General features: G+C 36.1%; 1 protein-coding gene across 40 annotated transcripts in view; it reads left to right on the top strand.

The window, feature by feature from the left end:
* The window catches only part of NRXN1 (neurexin 1), a 964391-nt gene that overhangs the window by 921561 nt on the left and 17431 nt on the right, over positions 1-25399 (top strand). For 24 of the 40 annotated variants that reach the window (XM_084900751.1, XM_084900740.1, XM_084900737.1 and 21 more), the window contains one exon: positions 20060-20147. In XM_084900751.1, the coding sequence (XP_084756877.1) occupies positions 20060-20147 (88 nt within the window). The remainder of the gene's footprint in view (positions 1-20059; positions 20148-25399) is intronic. The other 16 variants (XM_084900752.1, XM_084900742.1, XM_084900739.1 and 13 more) reach the window with 1 other exon arrangement.

Below are 25399 nucleotides of genomic sequence, written 5' to 3'. Positions count from 1 at the left end.
AGGGTATATGCAGGAAGCAAGAGTCTGGCCTTGAATGAAATAATTTTGAATATGTGATAATTATGGACAAGTCTATTTATGCTACTTAAATGGTTATCGATGTAGTACTATTATTTCCTAAATAAGTAGTATAATAAAATACAATGACGAATTATGGGAAACTTCATGAAACACTCTTTAGAACTGACTGAAATGATATCTAGCTGTAAAATATCAAACTGAATAATTCTTGATTACTTTGCAAACTCTCAAGCTAAAGATAGTAAGCTTAGGTCACTGTTCAAAGGCATCCATGCAACAAGGGTTTCCTAGATTCCTGACCTTCTGATTTTCCATATGCAGCCAGTGAGATTTAAATCACAATAGATTGTCATTTTAAACCGAAAGCTTCTGATGCAATAACAAAACAAATACTAACTTTAACCTCTCTCTCTCTACCTCACAATTTCCTAAATGATGCATCAACTCTTTATACTATATAGGAAGAGAGATGAGAGTTTAAAATGATAGGTATATGCTTGGCTTATTTACAAATGTCCTTGCATTGTAGACTTGCAAACACATGACAATGAAATTAGTATAACACGTTTTACTCTGTAAGAATGTGTAGCTTGTTTTTTTTTTTTATGATTTTGGCTTTATTGTTTTCTTTATGAATGTATCTTCATCTTTTTTAAAGAAATTTATTTTATAAATACCAGTTTTGCCAATGTAGAGGTAATATATAGGATTTGATCATATACTTCTTTATTTTTTTAAGGGAAATGTTTTAATTTGGAGTAATTTAAATATATTCAAATGTTACAACTATATTATAGATAATTCAGTCTTCCTTCAGCTTTCCCTAATGTTAACATTGTCTCTAAGCATTGTACCTTTGGCACTGCCAAGGTATTAACATTCAGTGTACCCTTTGAGAAATTATTTGTGTATTTAGAATTTTTGTTTCAGAGATGCCACTGAATAACTATTATCAGACTATTTTGGAAAATGTCTACATCACTTGGTTTGCTTCCCACCAATACCCAAGGGAATGCTCTTCACTGGACTACCCAGATTTCTACTCAGACACAGTCAGTCAAGTATTTTAGGAGGATAAACAATTAACAGGAAAGCAGTCCTTTTCGTTTGTACTTGTCTTTTCTCCCTACCCCTATAAATGTTGGTTTTATTTTGAAGCTGGTCCCCTTTCTGTTTCTTTGTGAACTATATGCCACCCTCCACTCAGAATGCTCTGCTGAACTTCAGACCTACCCTTGGAGCCACCCTAACTTCATCTCAAATTCAACATGCTATTTTTTGGAGTTTATCTAATTACAAATGGGTTATTCTGTTTATGTAAAGACATTGTACTAAAGAAAGTTGGTACTGCTATGGTGTGACGAAGACCAACCAGTTAATTTTTTGGTCATTGACTTTTCTCCATTTGAGGGGGCTTGCAGCTCTAATACGTTATGGTTTTAGAGAGTGAACAAAAGTGAATTTCCATGAAAAGAAAAAGGTTTGAAAGACAAGTGGCCTCAAATATAGACTGCTTTTCATTTTATTGCATCGTCTCTCTTGAATTTTGAGATAAATTTGCATCTGGGATTTGCTTATGGGATTTTCAGATTGAAACTAGTGTGAGAATAATGCCAGTCATGGCTAGCATTAATTAGGGGGAAAGCTCCTTTCCATTTCCACAATGAAGAATACAGAGGCTCATTAGCATTCTATGGGCAAGGCTGGTAGGTTTCAGAGAATTAGCAGTTTGGAATCCTAGAAACTTGCAAATAGGAAATGCCATAGAAGAAACAGCATCTTTTCATTTTAACACCATCTTGACAAATGAGGACAATTTTTGCAGTGTGCGCATCACAAAAGCAAGCATAATTCTGTGAAAACAAAGGAAAGGGGCCCCGTATTTCCCGTTCTTCTTGTGTTCCAAAACTTCCGCCTTTGCCATGAGACCTTGAAATTATTTCAAATCTACTTTTTATACAATGGACGGTAAAAGAGCTAAATTATTCATTGTAAGTGAAAATATGTATTACCATGTGTCAGGAAACTCCGATTCCCTCTCTGGTATTCCTAATAAGAACCCTGTGGTGTAGAATCATGAGCTGAATCTACTAAATAATTACCCACATGAGTGCTGTACTTACCATGTGTATTTTTAGGTTTTATGTCAATAAATATTCTATAAAGTGATGTATATTCCGGACTAAAAGTCCCTTATCCACCCATCAGTTTTAAATTCCTTATGACTTAAAAGTGGCTTCTTATGAAAGTGGCTTCTAATGAAAGTGGTAAGGAAAGTGGTGATATAAGCAATCAGCAGCACAGTAAGAAAAATTCTCACCAATAAAGATTTATGAAAAAAATAAATTTAATAAATGCTAAATGAGATCATCAGAAAACAAGTTTTTGTAAGCATCCTATATAAGGATAATATGCAAATGGACCCTAATGGCAGAATGACCATTCTACCAGTCACTATGGGGTGCATTGACCACCTCCCAGTCCCTTTCCCCAGCCAATAGGTTCCCATTGCTGATGGTGAACAGGGATCCAGGAGCAAGTGGTGGGAGACATGGTGGCACTTTGCTAAGACTCCAGCCCCACAGGTCACCCCACACACACAGGGCTACCCAAGGCAGAGGTGGGCCCAGCTAGTGGATGGGAATGGCTGACTTTCTGTTCTTTCCTCCCAGCCAGCAGGCTCCAATTGCTTAATAGCAAATGGAGAACTGGGGGTGGTTGGTGGCAGGGGGTAGGGCTGGCTGCAGGCAGCCGGAGAAGATGGCCCTGATTGCAGGCCACGCCTAGGGACCATACCCGTGCACAATTTTTGTGCACCAGGCCTCTAGTTTATCTATAAACATGAAAAAAACGGAGTCTATACTGGTAACAGAAGGTTAGATGTGTATGACAAATTATTTTTGGGGTTGTTCAAAATTTATATATAAAAACTAATAGAGCTTTCAAATGTCTATAGTGATTTGATTGCAAGGAAATATTCTCAGACATAGGAAATGAAATTAGTACTTTGTCATTTGTTACTTCAAGACTTCTTAAAATATGGAAAATTATAGTGATTGAGTTTTAATTTTTTTTTCTATTATCAGCATGTAAACATAGGATTTGGTGGATGTTCTGGAAATCATCATTTGAAGTGCAACCTAATATGTATAGTTGAGGCTTAGCTTGAAACACTTCAACTTTAAAGCATTCCCTGGACCCTGTAAAACTTAAGGAGCATCATGGTACTGTGGCACTAGGGAGAGCAAAGAAGGTGTGAGGGCCACACATTTCCTGGACAACTTATGAACTATAAGCCTAGATTCTGTTGCAGCAGCTCTAGAACATATGGCCAAGTTACCACATTTAGCATCTTTCTCAGCCCATTGTCTATTATATATTTTATTATTTTATAGGGAATAATTCCTCTTCCCATTTTAAATTTACTGAACCTGGTGGAATTAACTCTGGAAAAAGCATGCATGGGTTCTGAAAGGATTTCATCAGATAACTCATCATTCATTGCCCATTTTAATTATGTGACTAAGAAACTGCCTTTATTTTTATCTCCTATTGTTTGGTGCAAGATGTTCAAGGATAGAACAGTCCTCTGTGAGGCACTTTTCTGTCTTTTTTAAGGTTTGATATTTAAGAAGAGGGAAGTCTTTGCGGCCAGAAAACAACTAAGTCCTAAGACTCTATTTAGTTGTCTAGTCTTGAAGCACAGCTGGTTTAATGGATTGACTTACTTTTACTTGTAGATTTTATTATTCTTCCTTTCTCTTAAACCTCTCTCAAGAATTTTAAAACCAAGACCTATTTCACATCTCATGGGTGAAATATTCACCCTACTTTCCTAATTCTAAAATACCTCTATCACTGGTCTCATTTATGAAATGGCATAAGACACCCTACCTCTATCCAAACATATGGAAAGACCCTTTTCTTTCATTTTCTCCTCCCTTGTGCTCATTCTTTTCTTTATAATTCCCTGTTTGATTTGTCTTTTCAACTTTTCCTTCTAACAGTCATTGAATGGCATTTATTGCTTTATTTTGCCCCATTTCTGTCACTTAAGAATCAAATTTTGAAACCATTATAAGGCATAAAATTGCTAAATATCTAGACAATTTTAGACCTTGTCGAGGTCAGAAGAATCAACTGAATTCTGTGAATTAAAAGGAAATATATTGGGCACAACTTAGTTCCAATGAATGGGATTCTGCAGGATTTTAGGAATGCAAAGTAAGATTACTCATCATAGGAGTACCTCATTGGGCAAAAACTATAGAATCCTTAGAATATAAGTATTGGAAATTTAATTTTCAGTAAATCTCTGATACTCCCTTTTAAATTATGTTGGTTTTATTTTATTATATTTGTATTTTTTAAGTCAAAGGAATAATTGTTGGCATTTTTAGTTATTTGGTCTCTTAATCCTTAGTATTCTATATTCAAGGATAAGTAGCAGAAGATTGAGCAAAAATTGTGTCACTAGTAACAACCTGTCATGAGATCATTTCTCTACTACCAATCATGGTGATATAGCCAATATTCTAACTAACTTAAAAGCACTAGTTGTTTCAGGTAAAAACTATCATATTTAGAAGAAAACTTAGTTATTTCATCCCAATACATTCCACTTCATAGAGAAAGCATCAGGCCTTTTTACTGATGTTTCATCTTTGGCTTTCAGTGAACCATTTCATGAATTTAAAGTGATTATATTTATGTGTGCACATATACATTTTTAAAACTTTTTCTTTTGAAAAAAACTAAAGATTCACAGATGGTTGCAAAGAAAGATACTGGAAATCCCCTGAAGCCTTTACTCAACATCTCCCCCATGTTAACATCTTGAATACTTATAGTCCAATATCAAAAATTGAATATTGATATTGCCCTAAGTCATAGAACTTATTCAGATTTCCCGTTACACATGCACATATTTGTGTATGTGTGTGTAGTACTGTGCAATTTCATAATGTGTAGCCTCTTATAACCACCACCACAATCAAGATACTTAACTATACCATTACCACAAGTCTTCCTGGGTAACCCTTGATTATTACATTTTAAAGGGATCTGAGCGATCATCTACTCTCACACGTACTTATTGGCATAGGGAGTGGAGTGATTTGCCCCAGGTCAATGGGTTTGATAATGATTGAACTCCTATTGAGATCTCAGAATGCTATATTCTATCCTAGAGCAGTATCAGGAATCCCACTTACATTCTCACTTTATGAAGTAGGTACTCATTCTACAAGTTTAAAACTAAAAGAATCGAAGCAAACAAAAGCTTGAAAGTAGTTGAGTTGACCAATTTCATCGCAATGCTTAATATTTTTTATTTTAAAAATCTGATATTCTATTACTGGATGCAAAATGGGTATTATGTTCTCATCTGTTTAACATCAATGTAAACATTAGATTAGTATTTCAGACAAGGCATATATGATAGAGGTAATCAATTCATGTTGCTTCATAGAAATTCAACATAGTTTCTAGGAGAAGGTAGTTATTTTCTTTAAAGAATTCAGACATTTAGCCACAAATTATATCATCAGTACTCTCCCCACAGATTTGAATGCCTAACCCCTTTCCACCCAAAAATACATCAGATAATTTAATAATTTTTTTCCTTCTACAGTTGCCTTTAATGCTTATTTTAATTTAGTTACCATTCATAAAATTATTGAGGTGCGGTTTAGGAGTTTGGGGGTATTGGGGAGTCACTGCATGTGACTTGACCCACAGACCTGTTCCCTACCCACTTTGGAACCATTTCTGATGTTACTCGCTGTGGGGATGAGCCTGGTTATAGAAGAGCAATGAGAAATTATTTGGAAAGAATGTAGGATCAAAGACTTTCCCGCTCTATCAGCACTATAGAGATTAGAGATGCAAAAGACCCATTAGCTGCTTTGCCCTATTTCCATAGAAATTGCAGTGAACATTTTTCAAAAGCCTAATCTATTTTTGTTTAAAATAAATGGGAGCTCAATGTAGAGTCTTGTTAAAGCTTGAAACTGCTGATCGTTGTGTTTTCTGGGTTGTTTTTCTTGTGAGATCCACTTGACAGTTTGCATGGCTAATTATTGTGTTCTCATTTGTTTAATTCCAGCACTGCTGTAGGATCCTTAGGACAGGGGAGGGCAAAGTGGGACCACTGCAGTTTTAAAGCATTGTATATCAACAAGCCATTAAATGAGAGTGTAGGGGAGACACTGCTGATGCTATGTGTGCCTGGGTGTGTATGTTGTAAGATGGGTCAAAGTTAAAGGAGGAATGTGAATTTTAAATAACTGCCAGGCTTTGGTAGCTAATAAAACTTTAGTGAAGCTTTTGTCAGTAACCAAATGCAGGAGATTAGTGGGGTCCCTTGTGGCCTCATTTTCTGTATCATGATGGATAATTTGTACACAAAAAAATTGCTAGGATAACTAAAGAATATCCATTCTTACAAATTCAGGTGTTTTGTTGGTGGATTAATTTTTTTAAAATGGACTTAATTTGTATAGTTCAGTGGTCAGCAAACTCATTAGTCAGCAGAGCCAAATATCAATAGTACAACAATTGAAATTTCTTTTGAGAGCCAAAAACGGACTTCTGCACATGGGCCACAAAGTTTCAATCTCACTGTATGTGTGCTTCTGCATGTAGTATTTTGTGGAAGAGCCACACTCAAGGGGCCAAAGAGCCACATGTGGCTCATGAACTGCAGATTGCCGACCACTGGTATAGTTCCTTGAAGGTGAAAAGGCCTTGGAATTTGAAGAGAGTTTGTTAATAACTATTTCTTTTACCAAATAGAGAGCTTTAAAACTTTCCAATTTTAGTTTTTTATAGACTCTATTTATGGGGGGAATGCTTTTTTTAGGAATCACTGGTTTGAAAGGAATCATGAGTCCACTGTACAGGTTATGCAATTTAGAAGCATCCATTATACCATTTAAGAACAATTGAGGTAGTGATAGTTCACATGAGATAGAATTATTTATTCTAGGTGTATTCTTGGTGGTTGATGATGGTGAGAGACAGAAGAATTTTAATCATTAGATTTATTTTAATTTTCTTTCCTACATTGTAGGATGGAACCCTTTTTAAAAATCCTCCACAATTCATTACACAGAAAGTTTGTTTTAATTGAGAATCCCTAAATAATTACCATGCTTCTTTAACGATACTTCAATTCTGAATGAGGAAATTAATGTGAGAATCAGTAGAGAATGTTTACAGCCCTTTCATATTGAGAGTGCATCTTTGTGTTTGCAACAATGGTGAAAATGACTACTGTTGAATTTATGTATACAGCTTTCTTTAGAGCAGCCTAACTGGGATTGGCCAGCTAAGAATAGATGATGAATGACTACATCTCCACATTTGCATAGAATATAGATAAATAGGTAGGTAAATAGATAAATAGAAAGGAAGGAAGGAAGGAAGGAAAAAAAATAATTCTGTGGTTTCTGGTTGCAATAAACAACAGACATTTCCAAGGCAACAATGAATGGCAACCATTGTGTGCCTAGTGATTTGAACCTCTACATAGGAACTCAGTTGAATACTTGAGAGCTAAGATGAAACTCATACACATTCTTGCAAACCATTGCCATGGCAACATACTTAAAATTTCCAAGGTTTGTCTCTCCTGCATTTACCTTATTGTGAAACAAAAAAGGCTTTCCAACTTGAAAATGCTTTGGAATGGTTGAGGATATGTTTTGAAATCAAGTGGAGTTGAAAAGTTGAAAAGCAAAATAGGACATTCAGAGGGAAAGTACATTTGCCTTCTTCACGCATTATTGGATTTCTTTTCGCTCCTACTTTGCAATATTTTAGGCAAGGACAAATGTAGATAGTCTACCTATTGTAGATATTAGGATATTTCACCCACTTCAATGGCCAACTTGCTACCTATGGCAGGGTAGAGGTAGTTTCATGTCTGTCTTGTATAATAATAATAAAAGACTAGAATAGCTGAGATTTACTTAGCATATATTATGCACCAGGAACAGTGCTGAACACTTCATGGATCGTGATTTTCTTATGTCTTACAACCATACAGCAGAAATTAGTACTGTATCCTTTCCATTTTTTCACAAAGGAGAGGTTAAATAAATCACCACCCAAATTATACAGCTCCAGTGTTAAACTCAATGCCCATGCACCCAATCACTGGGGAGCAGCATCCCATTAACACTCCTCAGTGTATCAAGTGAGAAGGTGGTCCTACAAAGCCAGAAAAGGGGCTACCACAGAGAGCATCTCTCCCTCTACCCAGGATACATTGAGTGAATTACCCACCGGGGTGAATATAGCTGGACCCCGACATGGCAGTATCAGGTTCTACCTATAAGAACAAGCCAATATTTCCCCAGTGTTTGAGGTAGCAAGGTGGTAAAAGAGAGTGAGGTAGCTACTTTCCTTCTTACATGGTTCATCTCTCTGCCAGCAAATTCAATGGAGCACCAAAGGAGGCTTGGCTTCTATCTGAGTAGGTCTTGGAAAATAGAATGAAGTATTTGTGTGTGTGTTTTTTTTTTTATCTATAGGATATTCAAACATGTTTGTGTGAATTTAAGTCAGAAAATTATACTTTCTTTGTGAAGAGAATGTCTGTCTAAAGTTCTCAGGTGCCCAGTGCTAGGAGTTAACTTTTCACATTGCAAGGAGAGCAAAGTGAGAATGTGTCTACATGAATACTCTCAATAGCATCTTGTAAGTGCCAGCTACTGAGCTAGACAGTGTTTGTGTCTTATCCAGCCTCAGAGAATATTCATAACAATCCTGAAAAACAGGTATAAATATGTTCATTTGTACATAGAAAGAAACCTAGAGAACTTAGGGAATTTGTCCAAAATCACAGAGCTAATAAGTAGCAGAGCTGGGATTTCTGCCCAGCCTGTCTAGTGCTTAAACGCTTGCTTCTTCCATACTTACTGGTCAAAGAGATTTTTCTGCTCAGAGACAGCCTTTATGAATTATACACCCAAAGTTCTCTATGAACTTGGAGGGAGGGAAGTCTAGTATTCTTATTGTATCCTTATTGTATTATTCCTATGCTTAGCTCCTATTTAAATAAGGTATGCAATAAATGACTACGAATGAATGAGAGAATGAGGAAGAATCAATCAAAAGATGTGCATTTTCCCCTGCATTTATTTGTTGGTCTAAATTTGATGACTTGTCTCAGTTAGCCCTTATTTTCTTGTAGTTTATTTGGGAAGAAGATAAAATTTTCATCCTATAGTTAGATTTTGAAGGAAAACAGTATAAAGGCATTGTTTCCTTATCCTATATAAGAAGAGGGTAATATGCAAATTGACCCTAACAGCAGGATGACCAGAATGACTGCTGGACCAGTCACAAGGAGGTGCACTGACCACCTCTTGGTCCCTTTCCCCAGCCAGCAGGCTCCAATTGCCTGATGGCCACCTGTTGCAGGGCCAGGGCCAGCGAGCAGTGCAAACAGCTGACCTCTCGGTCCCTTCCTCTGACTGACAAGTACCGATCACCCAATGGGAATGGGGAACTGTGGGTGGGTGGTGGCAGGGGGCGGGGCTGGCTATAGGCAGCTGAGGAAGATGCCCCTAATCATAGCCTGTACCTGTGCATGAATTTCATGCACCAGGCATCTAGTAATCAAATAAAAGAGCTTATGATTTAAGACAATTTCAAGAGTTCTGGGGAGCCTGGGAATGTTTGGAGAATGGCATATAAGGAAATCCCAGAATAATAGTCAACTTTACTTTTTCAGTTCTTTCTAGAAAGCAGGTTCTATCTTACTGTTTTCTCAAAGGGCAGAAATGCTCATAAAAGCAGGCCAACCAACTTTTCCTTTCCTTCCTTCTAACTTAAAATCATTATCTCTTCAGTTAAATATAATTTCACTTTTTTTATTTCTCTACCATAAATTTCCAGGAGGTATAATGTGAAACCAGTTATAAAAGTTTATTGTCGCTTCTAGAGCTGTTAGAAGGCAGATAAAAATCTTTGAAAAAGTGTGATTTTGCCACAATTCTCATCTCCTATCTTAGGAGTTATATTTCTGGAAAATGATCTATCCTTGCACACTCTTATTTTGAAATTTAATGATCTGCTATAAGTGAGAAATTGTGAAAAATATACTTAGATATAGTGAGCTTAGGATGACTTTAAGAATAAGATTATTTGAAATGCTTCTACCAATTCAAGTGACATGTGTAATATGTATATGCATCAATACACTTTAAATTTTTTCACTCAAATTTAATAGTCTCACAATCATAATTATTTTCATAAAATGTTTTTATTTAAATTTCAAATACTTAAAAAATAAGCCAGATTCTAGAGTGTGTTGACTTTTCCCATTTTTATTGAAGTATAAAATATTAAAAATTTAAATAAAAAACATTTTAAGGTGTATTGATGCATATACATATTATAAAAGAATTGCCACAGTCAATGATGATGACCCTTGAAATCAACTCTACTGAATTCCTGTGATAGATATTGTGGAGATGTATAACTGTTCCACAGAAGTATCTATATATATAAAAGGCTAAGCAACCATCTGACCAACTGGTAACTATTACATGCACTGACCACCAAGGGGCAGATGCTCAGTGCAGAAGGTGCCAAGTTGTAGTTCTCAGGTGAAGCACCACAGAACCAGAGAGGAGGGAAAACTGCCCTCTCATAATCTGGGACCTCTTGGGGGATGTCAGAGAGCCAGTTTCACCAGATCCACTCAGGCCAGGCCTAGGGACCCCACCTGCCGGAAGGGTCCTAACTCTGTAGATGCCCTTCGTGCTGCCCCAGGTGCAGCTGGGCAGAGAGGAGTTGTGGGAGGTTGGCTCCAGGGCATGTCCAGCCCATTTAACCCAGCCCCACCCTACCAGCCATCTTCTAATTAATTTTCTTTCAATGTGTGTGAATCTGTGCACCGGGTCACTAGTATGAAATAAAATAAAACAAGCACCTAAGCAGTTCCCAACCTTTTAAATTATACATAATTTGAATAGGCACATATGTCCACTGTTTCAGTGCACTAAAATATATTGCTCAGTGTCTTTTAACACATTAAGCTCATGTCAGTCACTAGTGACTGACACTATATAGTCTGTCTGGACCGGTAAATCACTGGTGCTGCCAGCACATCAGTGAAATCTGAAATCTCAGGCTAAAAGGAAAGGAAGAAGACAAAACAAGCTTGGCGCTTAGCATGTTAAGGATTAATTAGCATATTAATCTATATGGAGGACACAAGCATAGGTAATGTCCTGTTATAAACAAATTCAGCGCAATAAGGAGCACTGGGCTTCATGGATCACTCTTGGACAGTTTCTTTTCTCCCTTCAGCTCCTCTCCCTCCTTTTCCTAAATCATTAGTGTTTGCTAAGTGATCTGTTTGCTCTAGATATAGGACATGAATTAGAATTAAACTTTGGACGGAGAGATAAACCAGGTTGCTACATCTTCTGAGTCCCAGGAAAATGAATAAGGAGGAGAATTGAGCAAGAGCTCCAGTATCCCCGCATCTATGTAACAGCTTTACAGGAGGTCTGATTGGAGAATAGGGACCCACTGTGCCAGGCATGGCTTGGCACTACCTATCTTGTGTGTATGCCCAAAATTAGCATTGCCAAAGTGAACCCTATCCTGGTATAACAGGATCAGCCCCAGAATAGCAGCATTTACGTAAGAGGCCAGTTGGTGTGAGAAATACAGATCCTCTTCAACTGAGGGGACAAGAGGATTTCAGGTCATGAAATTTATCCAGTGAAGTGGATATTTGGCTGCTCTTTTAAAGAACTACTTGGAATGCTTTTTATACTGCCATACAATGAACAAAAGCAATTCCTTATTAGTTAAAATGATAACTCATACATAAAATGCTGCATGATGGGGACTTTCATAATATGTTTCACATACACAAATGATTATATATACATGTATCTACATGTATAGTATGTATACTCAGATGTAATATTGTAAACACAGAAACCAGTCCAAGCTGATGCATATTGCTCATGAGATTCAGACTGAGATTTCATATCTGAACTTGTATGTATTTTCCAATATTGAACAGCATGCTACAAATTAAACTGAAGTGGCTCAACACTACAACATTTCAAATATGAATGAATAAACCAGAATATGCACCAAAGAAGTACTCAGATATGGAAGCACGAAGCTTCAGTTTAACCATAAACAGCAAAGATTGGCTCTTAGTATGAATGACTTAACATTGCAGCACCTGAGTGAGATAATATTTGCTCTAAATCACTACTTAATAGAAACGCTCAGAGAGATGCTGTGCAGATATTGACTCACTGGAGGAGCTCAGTATGCAACCCTGCATTATTCAAGTTATGGCTCAAAATCCGAAATTCAAGTTTCTCTTAACTAAGTCATCATCATTTCCAACTAGATCCTTGTTTCTTGCTGTTCCATGCTCCAAGTATTGTGTGGAATAGAAGTTCTCACACATCCCCACATTAAATTTCTATCAAATATCAAAAAGACATTGGTTATGATACTTCCCAGTAGGAAATAAATGTTGATAACTAGGGGCCTGTGGCTCTGTTATACCTTTGATTTTGCACCTCTAAACTCTAGGGCCATCATGTAAATGAGATTGCCCTGATCAACGAATGCGTTTTTAGAGTGTATCTGGAGAAATAACCAGTATTACTAATAGTCACTTTTATTTATTCCCAAGATGCAATAAGAGGTAATTTGACAAAACCTTAATGATGGTTGTGTGAGAGACAATGAAAAACAGCTCATTAGTTCTTAGGTGGTGTTATCAGTAGTTAATAAGAGAGACCTGCAAAGTTGGAAGGATTTTCATGAGTGGATTAATGAGAAGAAAGAGAATTCATTGAGTTAATTTTGTAGCAATGTTCTAAGTAGAAGGGGAAAAAAAAGGTAGCAGAAAATTTAGAAATTTACATTTTACTTCTATCCCCAAGAATTTATTTGTGCATTTATGTGCAGAGCTGAGAGGTGAAGTGTTTAAGGTCTTTAAAAAATTAGTTAAGAAAAGATTACCACTAGTAAATAAAAATGTCCTGGGTTTATTCCATTTCAAAGTACGTTAGTATTTGAATTTTGTTTTAAAATTTTGAACTCTCCAGCCTTTATTATATTCCCTTTGCAGTGTAACTTGTACACCATATCAAGTGAAGCAGTAGCTTTGTATGTGTTTACTTCATGGGAATTTTAGTGGTCATTTATTAAAATCCAGTACTCTTCTTTTGCCACCTTATTAACTTCTTTAAAATTAATTTCATTATGTATCTTTATAAACCACATCAACAGTTAGAGGACAAATGGTTTGGATGGATATAATTGGATGATAAATGAATGGATAGAAGTCATGTTGAATAAGAGACAATTGCATTCTACTAGAGGTCTAGATAATCTCATAACTTTGCCATTAATTTACAAAATAATGTGGTCAAACAGAAATGCTTAATTTTTTAGCTTCAATTTTCTAATATATAAAATGAAGACCACTGAGGTCTGGCTCAGTACAAGAAGATCTAAGATTGCTTGACTAAAATTTGATTCCATCCCCTTATGTGTTAAATGGCAACAGTGAAAGCTCGAAATTTGGAGACATGTTAGTTGAAACTATCATTTGCATTTTACTATTCTAAAATCTGTCTTTGGCCTCATAATGAACAAGGATGTTCAGTTCAACCTGTGTGAGTAATTAGTCCTTTCAGTCACCATACTTGGACCAGAGAAATTCATATTGACACAGCTAGAAGCCAGGATTTGCACTGTAAACATCTGTATTTATTTAATTTGGAAATGGCCAAATCCAAGACAACCAAGACAAATAGAGAGGAAATACATCTCATCACACGCATATTCTAGTTTTCCTTTCAAAACCTCCATTCCACTACCAACCCGTCTTTGGAGGTCTTACACCCCAAATTCTAATTAGCGAGAACCAGGAGGATAGATTATCCCAATAGCTTTGCAAAAATTTAAACTTCACTTTAAAACTTTTATTTATTTTTGCCAGATACTCTACATTGCTTTGGCTAAAAATTGAAATGCAATATGAGCATAGAGGTTATCATTAACTTCAAGCTGTGGTCGGCAAACTGCAGCTTGTGAGCCACGTGTGGCTCTTTGGCCCCTTGAGTGTGGCTCTTCCACAAAATACCATGGCCTGGGCAAGTCTATTTTGAAGAGGTGGCTTTAGAAAAAGTTTAAGTTTAAAAACTTTGGCTCTCAAAAGAAATTTCAATCATTGTACTGTTGATATTTGGCTCTGTTGACTAATAAGTTTGCCGACCAGTGGCTTAAAGAAATAATATAAGAGATACACTGTCTTTTTTTTAAACATAAATTTGATTTAAACTTTCCTGACACCAAATTTCTATTTCACCAGTTTATTATTTTTATAAATATTGCTAAAGTATGTTCTTTTTTTTTGATTAATCAGGAATTCAGTTCTTTTGTTTTTTCCATAATTTTCTTTAAATTAACATATCTGTGGCATTATTTTTACATTCTTATCTTTCCCTTTGGGTTTTGCCTGTTAGGATGACCAGTATTCAAATTGGTATCAGAATGCATGTTAGAATGAATAGATATTGTGATCTCTTTACCATGGTGGAGTTTTTCTATCCAACCCATTTTCACTATTCTGGAACCATTACATACATTTTAAGCAGCCAAGGAAATCTTGAAGAAAATTGAATGGCTTTCAAGCCTGTCTTTTCCTCAAGCAGACAGCTGATTTATGGTCACTTTTTGTAATAACCTAAGGCATCAGCTGGGGAAAAAACACACATTAAAGAAATGTGAAAGCTGGCTGTTTTCAGGGATATTTAAGCTTTTCCCTAAATATTCATGAATGTCAATGTTCAAACATTTGAATGGAGTAAATGAATGTACAAAAGGGTTTATTTTTTGAGCAGGTACTTAGCTATATCACTCAGGATAATAGCTCCTCCACCTGTGTTCTGAACAAGCACATTATTTGCGAATATTTAACTAAGTGATAGATATGGGAGCACTGTTCTATTTCAAGACAAAATATGCTATTTGAATGGAATTGATTGTTATTTGTATTAATGAGTGGTTTGTTCCTATGTTTTAGAATAGAGTGGGCACAATAAGTTATTTGCTGGTAAGAACCATAATTTGTACCTTGCTAGGTAATGACCACATTTTTGCCCATCAGAAAATGCTGTGCATAGATGAACTATTTCATATTTGATGGTGATTAATTGGTCCTCATTTTCTTTGTTATTCATGTACTAGAGCTAAATTTCATCCTTCACAAATTGGATCTCAGTTTATTATTTTAATTTTAATTAGATTATGGAGCCATGTGATTGACAGCTTTATATGGCATCTACTTCTCAGAAAAAAACAACAACAAATAACCAATTAAAAAATAAGAACCAAAAGTTTGAATGAGACAATGGAAACTACCACAGGGTCTATGTGCTCTCTAAAATCCTTTGCTCTTTTAATAGCATTGTTGATTAACTAAAATTACCAATTTGATAAGTTTCTTTATTGATTTGATAAAATTGATCCACTGTTTGGAACTTGAACTTGTAAATATGTATTATAATTTCGTTTTTTGAGGGGGTGCAGTTTTTCCTCTAGATCAGTGGTTCTCAACTTTCCTAATGCCGCAACCCTTTAATACAGTTCCTCATGTTGTGGTGACCCCAAACCATAAAATTATTTTTGTTGTTACTTCATATTTTTTGCTACTGTTAGGAATCGTAATGTAAATATCTGTGTTTTCCAATGGTTTTAGGCTCTACAGCAGCAGTTCTCAACCTGTGGGTCACCTAAGACCATCGGAAAACACAGATATTTACATTACGATTCATAACAGTAGCAAAATTACAGTTATGAAACAGCAACAAAAATAATTTTATGATTGGGGGTCACCACAACATGAGGAACTGTATTAAAGGGTATCAGCATTAGGAAGGTTGAGAACCACTGCTCTAGATCAAAATTATGACTTTCCACACCTCCTAGAAATGTCTTGCCTCATAGATCATCTATGTAGTGGGTCAGACCTACCTTGGAGATGTTGTAACACTAATTCTGAATCCTGACTTTTTTTTTTCATGGAAACACACCTGGCAATAAATTGTTTATGGAAAGACTATCAGATTCAGTCCTGTAAGGCAGACATAATGCTCTCTCCCTTTTCCAGAGCAGTATGATATAAACAAAAGTATTATCAAGAACAAGTGTCCATCAATTAGCCAAACATCACATTTCAGCTAGCATCATACTCCACCCATCAGTTTTCTCAATCAATTCAGTGTAAATGTCATTCACAGCAGTGAATGATTAGGCTAACTAATATCTAAGTAAGCATCAAAAAATATTTTTCTCTTTTTTGGAGAAAAAAGAGAAATAGACTATTTCTGTTTAGAAACCCCTTCAATAGAAGTTTCAGAGTAAATCAAGGATTTCTTTGTGGGCATCCTTTCCACAGTTGGAGTTGCTCTTTTCCTCACAAAGCAGATTTGTCCTAGGAGAGATGGTTAGGTGTGCTCATAGGAATGTATCAGTCATCAGGGAATCCATTGAGCATGCTCAGACCACTCTGGATTAGGGAAGATCAGCATGGCTCTTTGGCCTCTGCATGGTTAAATGGATAGTTATGCAAAGCTAATGTTTTTGCTTGATCACTATTTTGTCTCTTTCAGCAGGTAGTCTCTTCTCTGAAAAAGGTTATAGGCATCAGCAAAGAGAATACTAAAGAATAGGACTGATTGATGTGATATATTTGGTTTCTTTCTACCACTTTCTCAACAGCATGTTATAGAGGGACAGTTCTAAACACAATGAATTAAATTTAACTTACACAGCTTTGGCTAGAAAATTGTTAATTCAGCCTCCAAAATAAAATTTAATTTTTTCCCTACATTTGAGCCACTTCATTTTTTCATACAGTGATGATTGTTACACTGTCTCTACTGAGAACTTTTATTCACAATACTGTTACTTTTTTTTAAAAGGCAGTGCTGGGTTTTAATTTTTGAAGGAAAATGTGAAGAAACAAAGTATATTCATTATACAAGGAAAAGTACATTAAAATCTATAGTTTTAAAATAATTTCATATTTGCATAGCTTGTTTTCTACTCGAAATGTCTATAGAAGGTACTATTTAATGGATGACATGTTTTGTTATTTTAGGCACTATATTTTGTGAAAGATAACACTGAGAACATTCTAACCCCTTTCTGTTTGCTATGGAATTGTCCCAAAGGCTGTTGAATGTAGAAAATAGGTCAACTTTTAAAACAGAATTTAACTTGTGTGGCTAAGTGATTTAATCTGCACCAAACACTATCCATGGAGTCACACATTTTCAGTCCATGAATGTCTTTTGAGAAGCAGCCTTTATCATGCATGCTTGATGTTTGATTTCCAATTCAGAATTTGAACCGGGGCAGTAAAAGAGGGAAGCTTAGCTCAACAAAGTACTAATATAGCCCTTATATTTTGATTACATATTAACATGAGATCTTACATGGATAATTCACACATGCAACTTCCAGTTTAACATCTAAAATTGTATTATTTATAAATATAGCACAAAAGTTCAATTGGTCCTACATTTGTAAAATAATAACAATATTGATAATATTGCAACTTTTATGAGCATTTATAACGTAGTCCTATTCTAGGTCTTTTTGTGTACTAATTTAATTCTTACAACAATAGGAACTATTATGTTGTCCCATTTTTCAGGTGAGAAATCAAGAGGCAGAATAGTTTTTAAACTTTTAAATCAGAGTTTCTCAGCTTCTGCACCATTGGCATTTTGGGGGGACTGTCATGTGCCTTTTAGGACATTCAGCAGCACTCCTGGTTTCTACCTCTTAGATGCCAATAAGAGCTGACACCCTTCACCCCACCTCCCAGCCCAGTTGTGTCCATTTGTAGTGTCTCCAGACATTGCCAAATGGCCCACAGGTGGTGGAGGGGAAAGGGGCAGCATCACTGCTGGGGTGAGAAGCAGATTAGAGAATTGACTCACATCCTCCTATCAAGAACAACAGCAGCAGCCCTACACTGATTGCATCGATGTAGTTAGCATTCCTCAAGGAACATGAGAAATACTCTTGTAACCCTGAAATTAATTTTAAAGAGTATGCACTGTGACTGAGAAAAAGTATCTCTGTATTTGAAGTTAGCTCTATAAAAAGCGAGGGATCTGCTCTGGGACAAATTGGAACAATTGGCCTGCAAGACCTCAATCCAATAACTTGTTATCAAGCCAGTTTGGATATTAGCCTGAAGGATGTGCTTGTGCCAAAGGAGGATTTTTTTTTTTTTTTTTTTTTTGCCTTTAAAGCTCATTTGAATGAAAGATACCCATGTAATTGTCACACCAATTGCTGGTAGTTATCACTAACATGAACCGTTACAATTCGAGGAAAACTGATATTTTGAACTTCGTCTTTTAAAATAACAGCAGCAAAATGAAATAATCCAGTCTCCTAATTGTCTCAGAAGAATTAAGAGCAGAATAATATGAAGCCATCTCATGATGCTATTTAAATGTTTCCATTTAATTAAAGTTATATGAAAGAAGAATTAGCATCTGAACAAATTCTTTATTCTTTAAGCTCCTGCACTGAAGATATTTTTAAGCCAAATATTTTGTCACAAAAGTGCATCATCCCTTATCTCCATTTTTTCAAAATGGCACAATTTTCTTGACATTTATTTATGCTTTAATCTTGAACTGTATTAGTTACTGCTTCAATGAAAGCAAGTCATATTATATTTTTGCTTTTTAAAAAGTGGTTAGATCTATATTATTACTTTTTAATTTTTACTAAGGTATAGCTGATATAACATTAGTTTCAGGTGTACAACGTAATGATTCACTATTTATATAAATAGCAAAATGATCACAATAAGTCCAGTTAACATGCTTCACTATATATGGCTACAACCTAGGTTAATTCCACTTTTAAATAAGGATTTCATTAATGTTACTGTTCTGAGTATTGTCTAAACAATTATTATCTCCTTAATCCTTAGCCGATGTAATGAGATATTTTCCTTCTTGTACCTTGCATTCTCTCTATGCTACCATTAGCCAGATCTAATGCAAACCTCACCATCTCCACGCAATAACTATGCTGAGTTTACTGCTGTTTGTAAGTGGCAGTAAAGAACAACCTTTAGTGCTTGTAAATGAGTTGATTATGTGACTAAGTGCTAGGATTTACACACTCTGCTTTTTATTATAGTGATTGTTGTCTATTTTTGCTGTAAGTGCAATGAAGCAACTAGAATGATACAAAGAAAACTGACAACTCTTTTCTATTTACTGTAAAATACCACCCCCTCACCCAAATAACTACTTTTCACTTATCATGACACCTTTATGATAAAAGAACAATGTGGACGTGATGTATGCTACCAAATTTTAACAAAAACAAACATTCAGTATAAAAGCTAGACACATATTTTTCAAATACCTTAAGTAGATTATACTTGCTTCCTTTTTCACATCAGTGAAATACATTCTGTTTCCTAGTAAGGACAAGCTCTAGCTCAAAGATTCATCAGACTCTACCTGGTCATGAATAAAAAAGGTTATAGCTATTCTGCTTTTAGGAAGCCAACTACAAGTATAGCATAAAACCTACTGACACATACATTGTGGCACTCCAGGGCTGTCATAAATCCCAAATCATCCGTTTCTGTCAGGCTGTTTTAAACCTGTACGCTACTGTGTGCAGCTTCTCACGCTGCTGAATGGGTGGGTGTCTAGACTTGGCTCCCAACATTTCCATGTTTTCCTGTAAAATAAGTTCTGTGTTTTCACAAATACACAAGTTTTCACAAGTCCATGAGAGATCTACAGTAGGTTGGGAAAAAAAAAAAGTAAGCTCTGTGTCTTTGGGAAGGGAAATAAGTACTGAATTTGGTTTCTCAGTGTATCAGGTAAACACATACGTATTTCACTTGTCAATGAGACCAAGATGAGGAGCTCTGTTGGGATCCTTTAAATTAATCGACTGCATGTGCTTTTCTTTACAGACCACAGATGACATCCTTGTGGCCTCAGCAGAGTGTCCCAGCGATGACGAGGACATTGACCCCTGTGAGCCGAGCTCAGGTGGGTTAGGTTAGTCGACTTTTTTTCTTACTTTCTTTGCTTACTCTAAATCTTTGTTGCATGCTATAGTTCTCAGAAAAACCTTGCATTTGAATCTAAACATCCATCCTATTACAGAATGCTTTGCTGAGAGAGAAGGGTTATTGCTTTTACATGTTAATTGAAAAAGAATTAAGAGACAGAGAAGCATTGATCAGACTGTCAAACCTCAGAGGGAAGGTAGGGAAGGGAAGGGGAAGAGATCAACCAAAGGACTTGTATGCATGCACATAAGCCTAACCAATGGACACAGACACCAGGGGGTGAGGGCATGAGTGGGAGATTAATAGGGGGAAGAGGACACATATGTAATACCTTAATCAATAAAGAAATTTGAAAAAAAAAGAAAAAGAATTAAAAACAAAACCCACCAAGATTGTGTATTTCAGAAAGAGCAGTGGGAATGCACACAAGGCCGCTCCTTTACTGTTCACATTCCTTTAACTCACAACCTAATTTTCGTTGAGTAACGTTAGCATGGGCTTTCCTTTGGTCACCTATAGCAAAATTGTCAGCTATAAAATTGCAGTGCATTGTGGAAATTATTTGACTTTTCTACTGACAAAAAGTAGAATTATCTTAAGTGATATATTTCTGAATTTCAAAAGTGAGACTGTTATGGCAGTGGTCAAACAAACAGCAGGTGCAGCCTTTGCTGTATGTAATAGACCATTTGAGTCTTACCACGTCACCCTAAAATGTAAGCTGATGCATTTTAACTCAAGCTGATGCATAATTTCTCCTCCTCCTTTGTGATAGGCGTGGCTGACCAACACAAACCCTGTTTCCATCCAGCCGTGTACCCTTTCCTCTCCTTTTTGTTAGCTGTGGGCCCAGACAATTAGTCCCAGCCTGGATTTCCCCCCCCCCCCCGCCCCCAGATATTCATAACAACAACTACTAGGGGCATTTCCAGTGTTTCTTAAAATCCAGTCCTTTTCTTGTTTAGGTTATCAAAAGGAGTGAGGCAGATCTGAGCTAACTCACGATCTATGTCACCTAGACAGAACCCCAGAAAAACTTCACGTCACAATACAATAACTCAATTGCATCGCTGTGAAGAATATCGTTTTGAAGTAAAACTACTCATTCTGATATTTGAATTTTTTAGAAGGTGGTTCAGGATGCGTGCCTTGCCTTTCTTTTTGAATATCACTATCTCCCACTGATTTTAGCTTTGTACTCTAACCTCTTAGAAAAGCTACTGACTGCCAGTGAGGAGCAGAAGGCTTGGGAAAGCCAGACTTGTGTGTTCTTGTCCTCCCTCCTCTCCCTGCACCCCACCATCAAAATTCTCAGCCTGTAGAATCTTCTTTCCTATATTAGAATTCTGATGATCATCCATTCCATTCCTCCAGTTTATAGCTCTTTATAACCATCCTGCTTTGGTTATCTGGACAGAGTCCCTTTTATGATGCCTTCCGGGGCCTTTTGCCAAGATCCTGACTTTGTTTTCATTTGTATTCTCTATTTCTATCTATCAGATAAAAGAAGTTTCTTTTTAAATATATCAGTCCCATATTTTTTCTCTTCCTCCCTCAGATTTCTTCTTTCCCCAATTATTATCTCCTTAATCCTCTGCCCAGAACATTCTCTTTGTATCTGATCTTCTCTGAGATCTTCCAGAATAAATTATTCATCAAACAAAATCAGGTGTTGGGTTGTGCTCATATCTGTTTCCCTGATTCACATTTTCTAGAGAGTAGTCCTTTTTTTTTTTCCTCAGCATGTTCGTGTTCATAAAGCACTGAAAACAGTTCAAGTTCCTATTAATTATACTACTTGCTGAATTTGCTTCCTCTGTCTGGTCTATCGACTTCTTGTATGGAGTCCTAATGAACTTTATTGTGAGAACTCTAATTGCTTTTAAAATTGTCACATTTTTTTTTCTTCTTCTTAAGCCCAGGTAAATGATCAAAATCTAGCTTTTGTTTATGGGTCATATTCATCATTCCTTATAGACACGTTTATGTCTCTTTCTCCAGGATTGAGGGTTTCGGGGGAGGGAGGGAGTAGAGAAGAGAGATATTATGCTATTGTCATCCTCCTGTCCTTTTTATTCACGTGAGTTTTGTCAGTTGTGTTCAACAGTAGAGCACAACGGAAAGTGGGCAGCAGTTTGCTAATAACCATACTCCAGATAATCTTTCTGCCCTTGTTTTCTTTATCACCCTTCACACTGTGTGAAAGAATCTTCTTTATCTGTTCATGAATGCATAGCTTGCGTTCCTCCACAAGTAGGGAAGTTCCATGAAGCAGAAACCCTGTTTGCCTTGCTCCATGCATGGATCTGTTGTGTAAATTTTGTTCTACTGCACCAAAGGCTCTTGTCAGGTTTCCAAAACCAAGAGCTACTGCCTCTATCTGATGACACCTACTTCAAGACTCTTGTACCAAGCTTAGTTTAAGTTCTCATCCTCGGCATTTTTTTTCTCCCCATACTCTCCCGTTTTCAATTCATCAGCTCCTCTTAAGGCTTCAACTCCATATTTTGTGGCTTCAATGGAATCATTTGCCTTGGACTTTTCTTGTGATCTTACCTTTTCTTGAAAGTGTCTCAATAGTATATTCCATGAGTGCTTTTTCTTTCTATATTACATTTTGTGAGATCTCTTTTCTACATTGACTTGTTCTGTCCAATTCCTGATGACTTTGTATGTCCAACTTTAATAATTCGTGTACTTTGCTCTTTTGGTAGAATTGGCTCTCTTTCCATGACATCTTCCTATGAGATTCTTAGTTTATATGTTTTTCTATTTCCCAAGTATTTTTCTTTAATGCTCTGCAAATATGAATGTTGTTCTATTATAGAATGTCCTTCCTGCAAGCCTTTCTTTCTTAATGTACTGGTTTTCTTAAATATCTTTTTCTTGCTTTCATTTTATCTGAATACAAAACATGTGCAAAAACTGTACTTGTTGATATTAGATTTTGGATAATATTTGATAAAGCTAGAAATCATTTCAGATTATCATCAGATCATGTTTTAGAAAACTGACTTTTTAGAAAAATTACATATTGGGTTATTCAGAAATGAATTATATCTGCTGTGCACTTTTGCTCCTGCTCAAGCAAAAGGAAGCTGATATTTTTGTAAAGTTGTGCAGGATAACTTCTACAGGTGGGTTGCACACTAATGTCTTTTGCACTCCCTGAATATTTACATATTAGAGTTCTCTGATCTCCCTGATCCACAGCCCCTTCAAATATCTTCTCTGAAAATGTGCTATGTTCATTACTTAAGCGCCTTTCTACAGCTATTAATGAAACAGGAAAAATCTGGCATATTCTTGAATGCGAGTAAATATGCCTTCTAGCAAGTGTTTGATCAAGTTGAATTACCATGTGGTTCCCTTCAGAACTCTTAATGAGGAGGGAAGTTGTATAAGTGGTAGATTACCAGTTTCACCATTGATCAAGTAGTATTGAGTCCTCCTGTGCACCCACTGCTCTGTTAAGCTCTGGGAGCAAAAATAAGTCCTTATCCAATTTCAAATTCTACAAACAGACATCTTTCATCCTACCCTGAATGCATTTTCAGTTAATATTGATGATCACCACGTTCTTCATCTTTCACATTAAAATAGCACCTATTTTTCAGGTTATTGCAGAAATTCAAACTAATGTTTAAGGCACCTGCTGCAATGCCTGGCATAAAGTGTAGCATAAATGGTGATTCTTTTTCTCAGCTTAGCAATATAGAAAGAATATTCAACCTACATTTCCCCTTTTACACAGTGCTATTACTTTTCTGACTGAAAATCGGTGGGCAAATGATGAGCCACTCTGGCCTCCTGATGGGAACTGTACATGTTGAAACTAGATCAGGGACAACCCCCTGTGTGGGAACATTGGAACTCAGTTATCCTTGGTTACAGCCATATTGCCCTGCGTGGTTAGCATTGGAAGATACCTTCGTGTGGGTGTAAACAGTGTTTAATGGCAGAGTGACTATGCAATTCAGAAGTCTAACTGAATCCTCACTTCAGCTGAGAGGTAGAAATCTGAAGCAGCCGTTGGGAACTAGATCACATTTCCCAAAATGCCTACTTTCAGCTGCATGACAAGTAGGTAGCTTTTCCCTCTGCGTATAGATATGGTTATTAGATTAAATGAATTAATATATGGAAAAGCATGTTGTAGAACAGTGCCTTGCTTATAATAAATACTATATGACTGTTGGCTGACATTATGATTTGTATTATATACATATTTTCCAAGACATTTTTTCCACATGAATATGCTTTTTTTTTAAAGCTTTGAAATCTTATGTTTTAGATTTACTTAGTAAATTGACAAAATGACAACACTGCAAACCAGTTAAGTTTCAAGTTGACCCTTAATAATGTCAGTATGTCAGTTCTGAAATCCTTTTCTAAGAAGACCCTTTTCTGAAAACTCAAGAAATTTGGAAAGGTGATTTTAAGTTGATATTCAAGATTATGACTCTCCCCTCTCCCCCCTTTTTAATGAGATCTTCCTGCTTGAACAACTCTACTTTGTCTAGATTACAAAGAGAACAGGACCAGCTTCCGTTTTCCTGGGAACCCCACTCAGAAAAAATAACTTCCCCTTTTATTTATAATGCTGAGCATATCATGTCCATACATTTTGTGTATGTATGGGAATGCTGGGGGGAGGGAGAGTGGGTAGCTAATAGAATTATTGTGCCACCTCCATATCAATTAAATCTTTGTCAAAAAAAAAAAAAGAAAGCTCTATTGAATAATAATTCTAAAGCTGGGTAGTTATAGCAGAAAAAAAGGATTATAGTTTTTGTGACAATATTTTAAGCATTAGTTGAACCAGTAGGGATGAGCTACTGGTATAGACCCTCAAAGGATAACTAGATTACTCATCACTTGTTCACAATGATCTGGGTCCAAGTTAAATGAGTAATCATAGGCCAAAATAACAACTAGCATTTAGTGAAGATTGATTCTGTTTGTTATTGCTCTTAGTACTTGATGAACATTCTACTTCATTATTTTTCATATTTCAGAAGTTTGTTAGAAAATTCAGGCATATCACAAAAGTAAGATTATTTTTTAAATGTTCACTTAAATTTTAAAAATCCTTTGCATGTATTACTATTCATTAGGCTAAATTTGCTGCAATTACCATGCACTTTTACAGTGTGCTATTTTGAGAAAAGATCAAAGGATTTCTATTGAACCGAACCCATTAACCACATTAGCAGTGAAAATATGTATATTAAATGA

Source organism: Pipistrellus hanaki, assembly GCF_964339955.1.
Source record: "Pipistrellus hanaki genome assembly, chromosome: 12".
NCBI lineage: Eukaryota > Metazoa > Chordata > Mammalia > Chiroptera > Vespertilionidae > Pipistrellus > Pipistrellus hanaki.
Note: the sequence above shows the minus strand (reverse complement) of the source record. Positions and strands in the feature narration are given on the sequence as shown.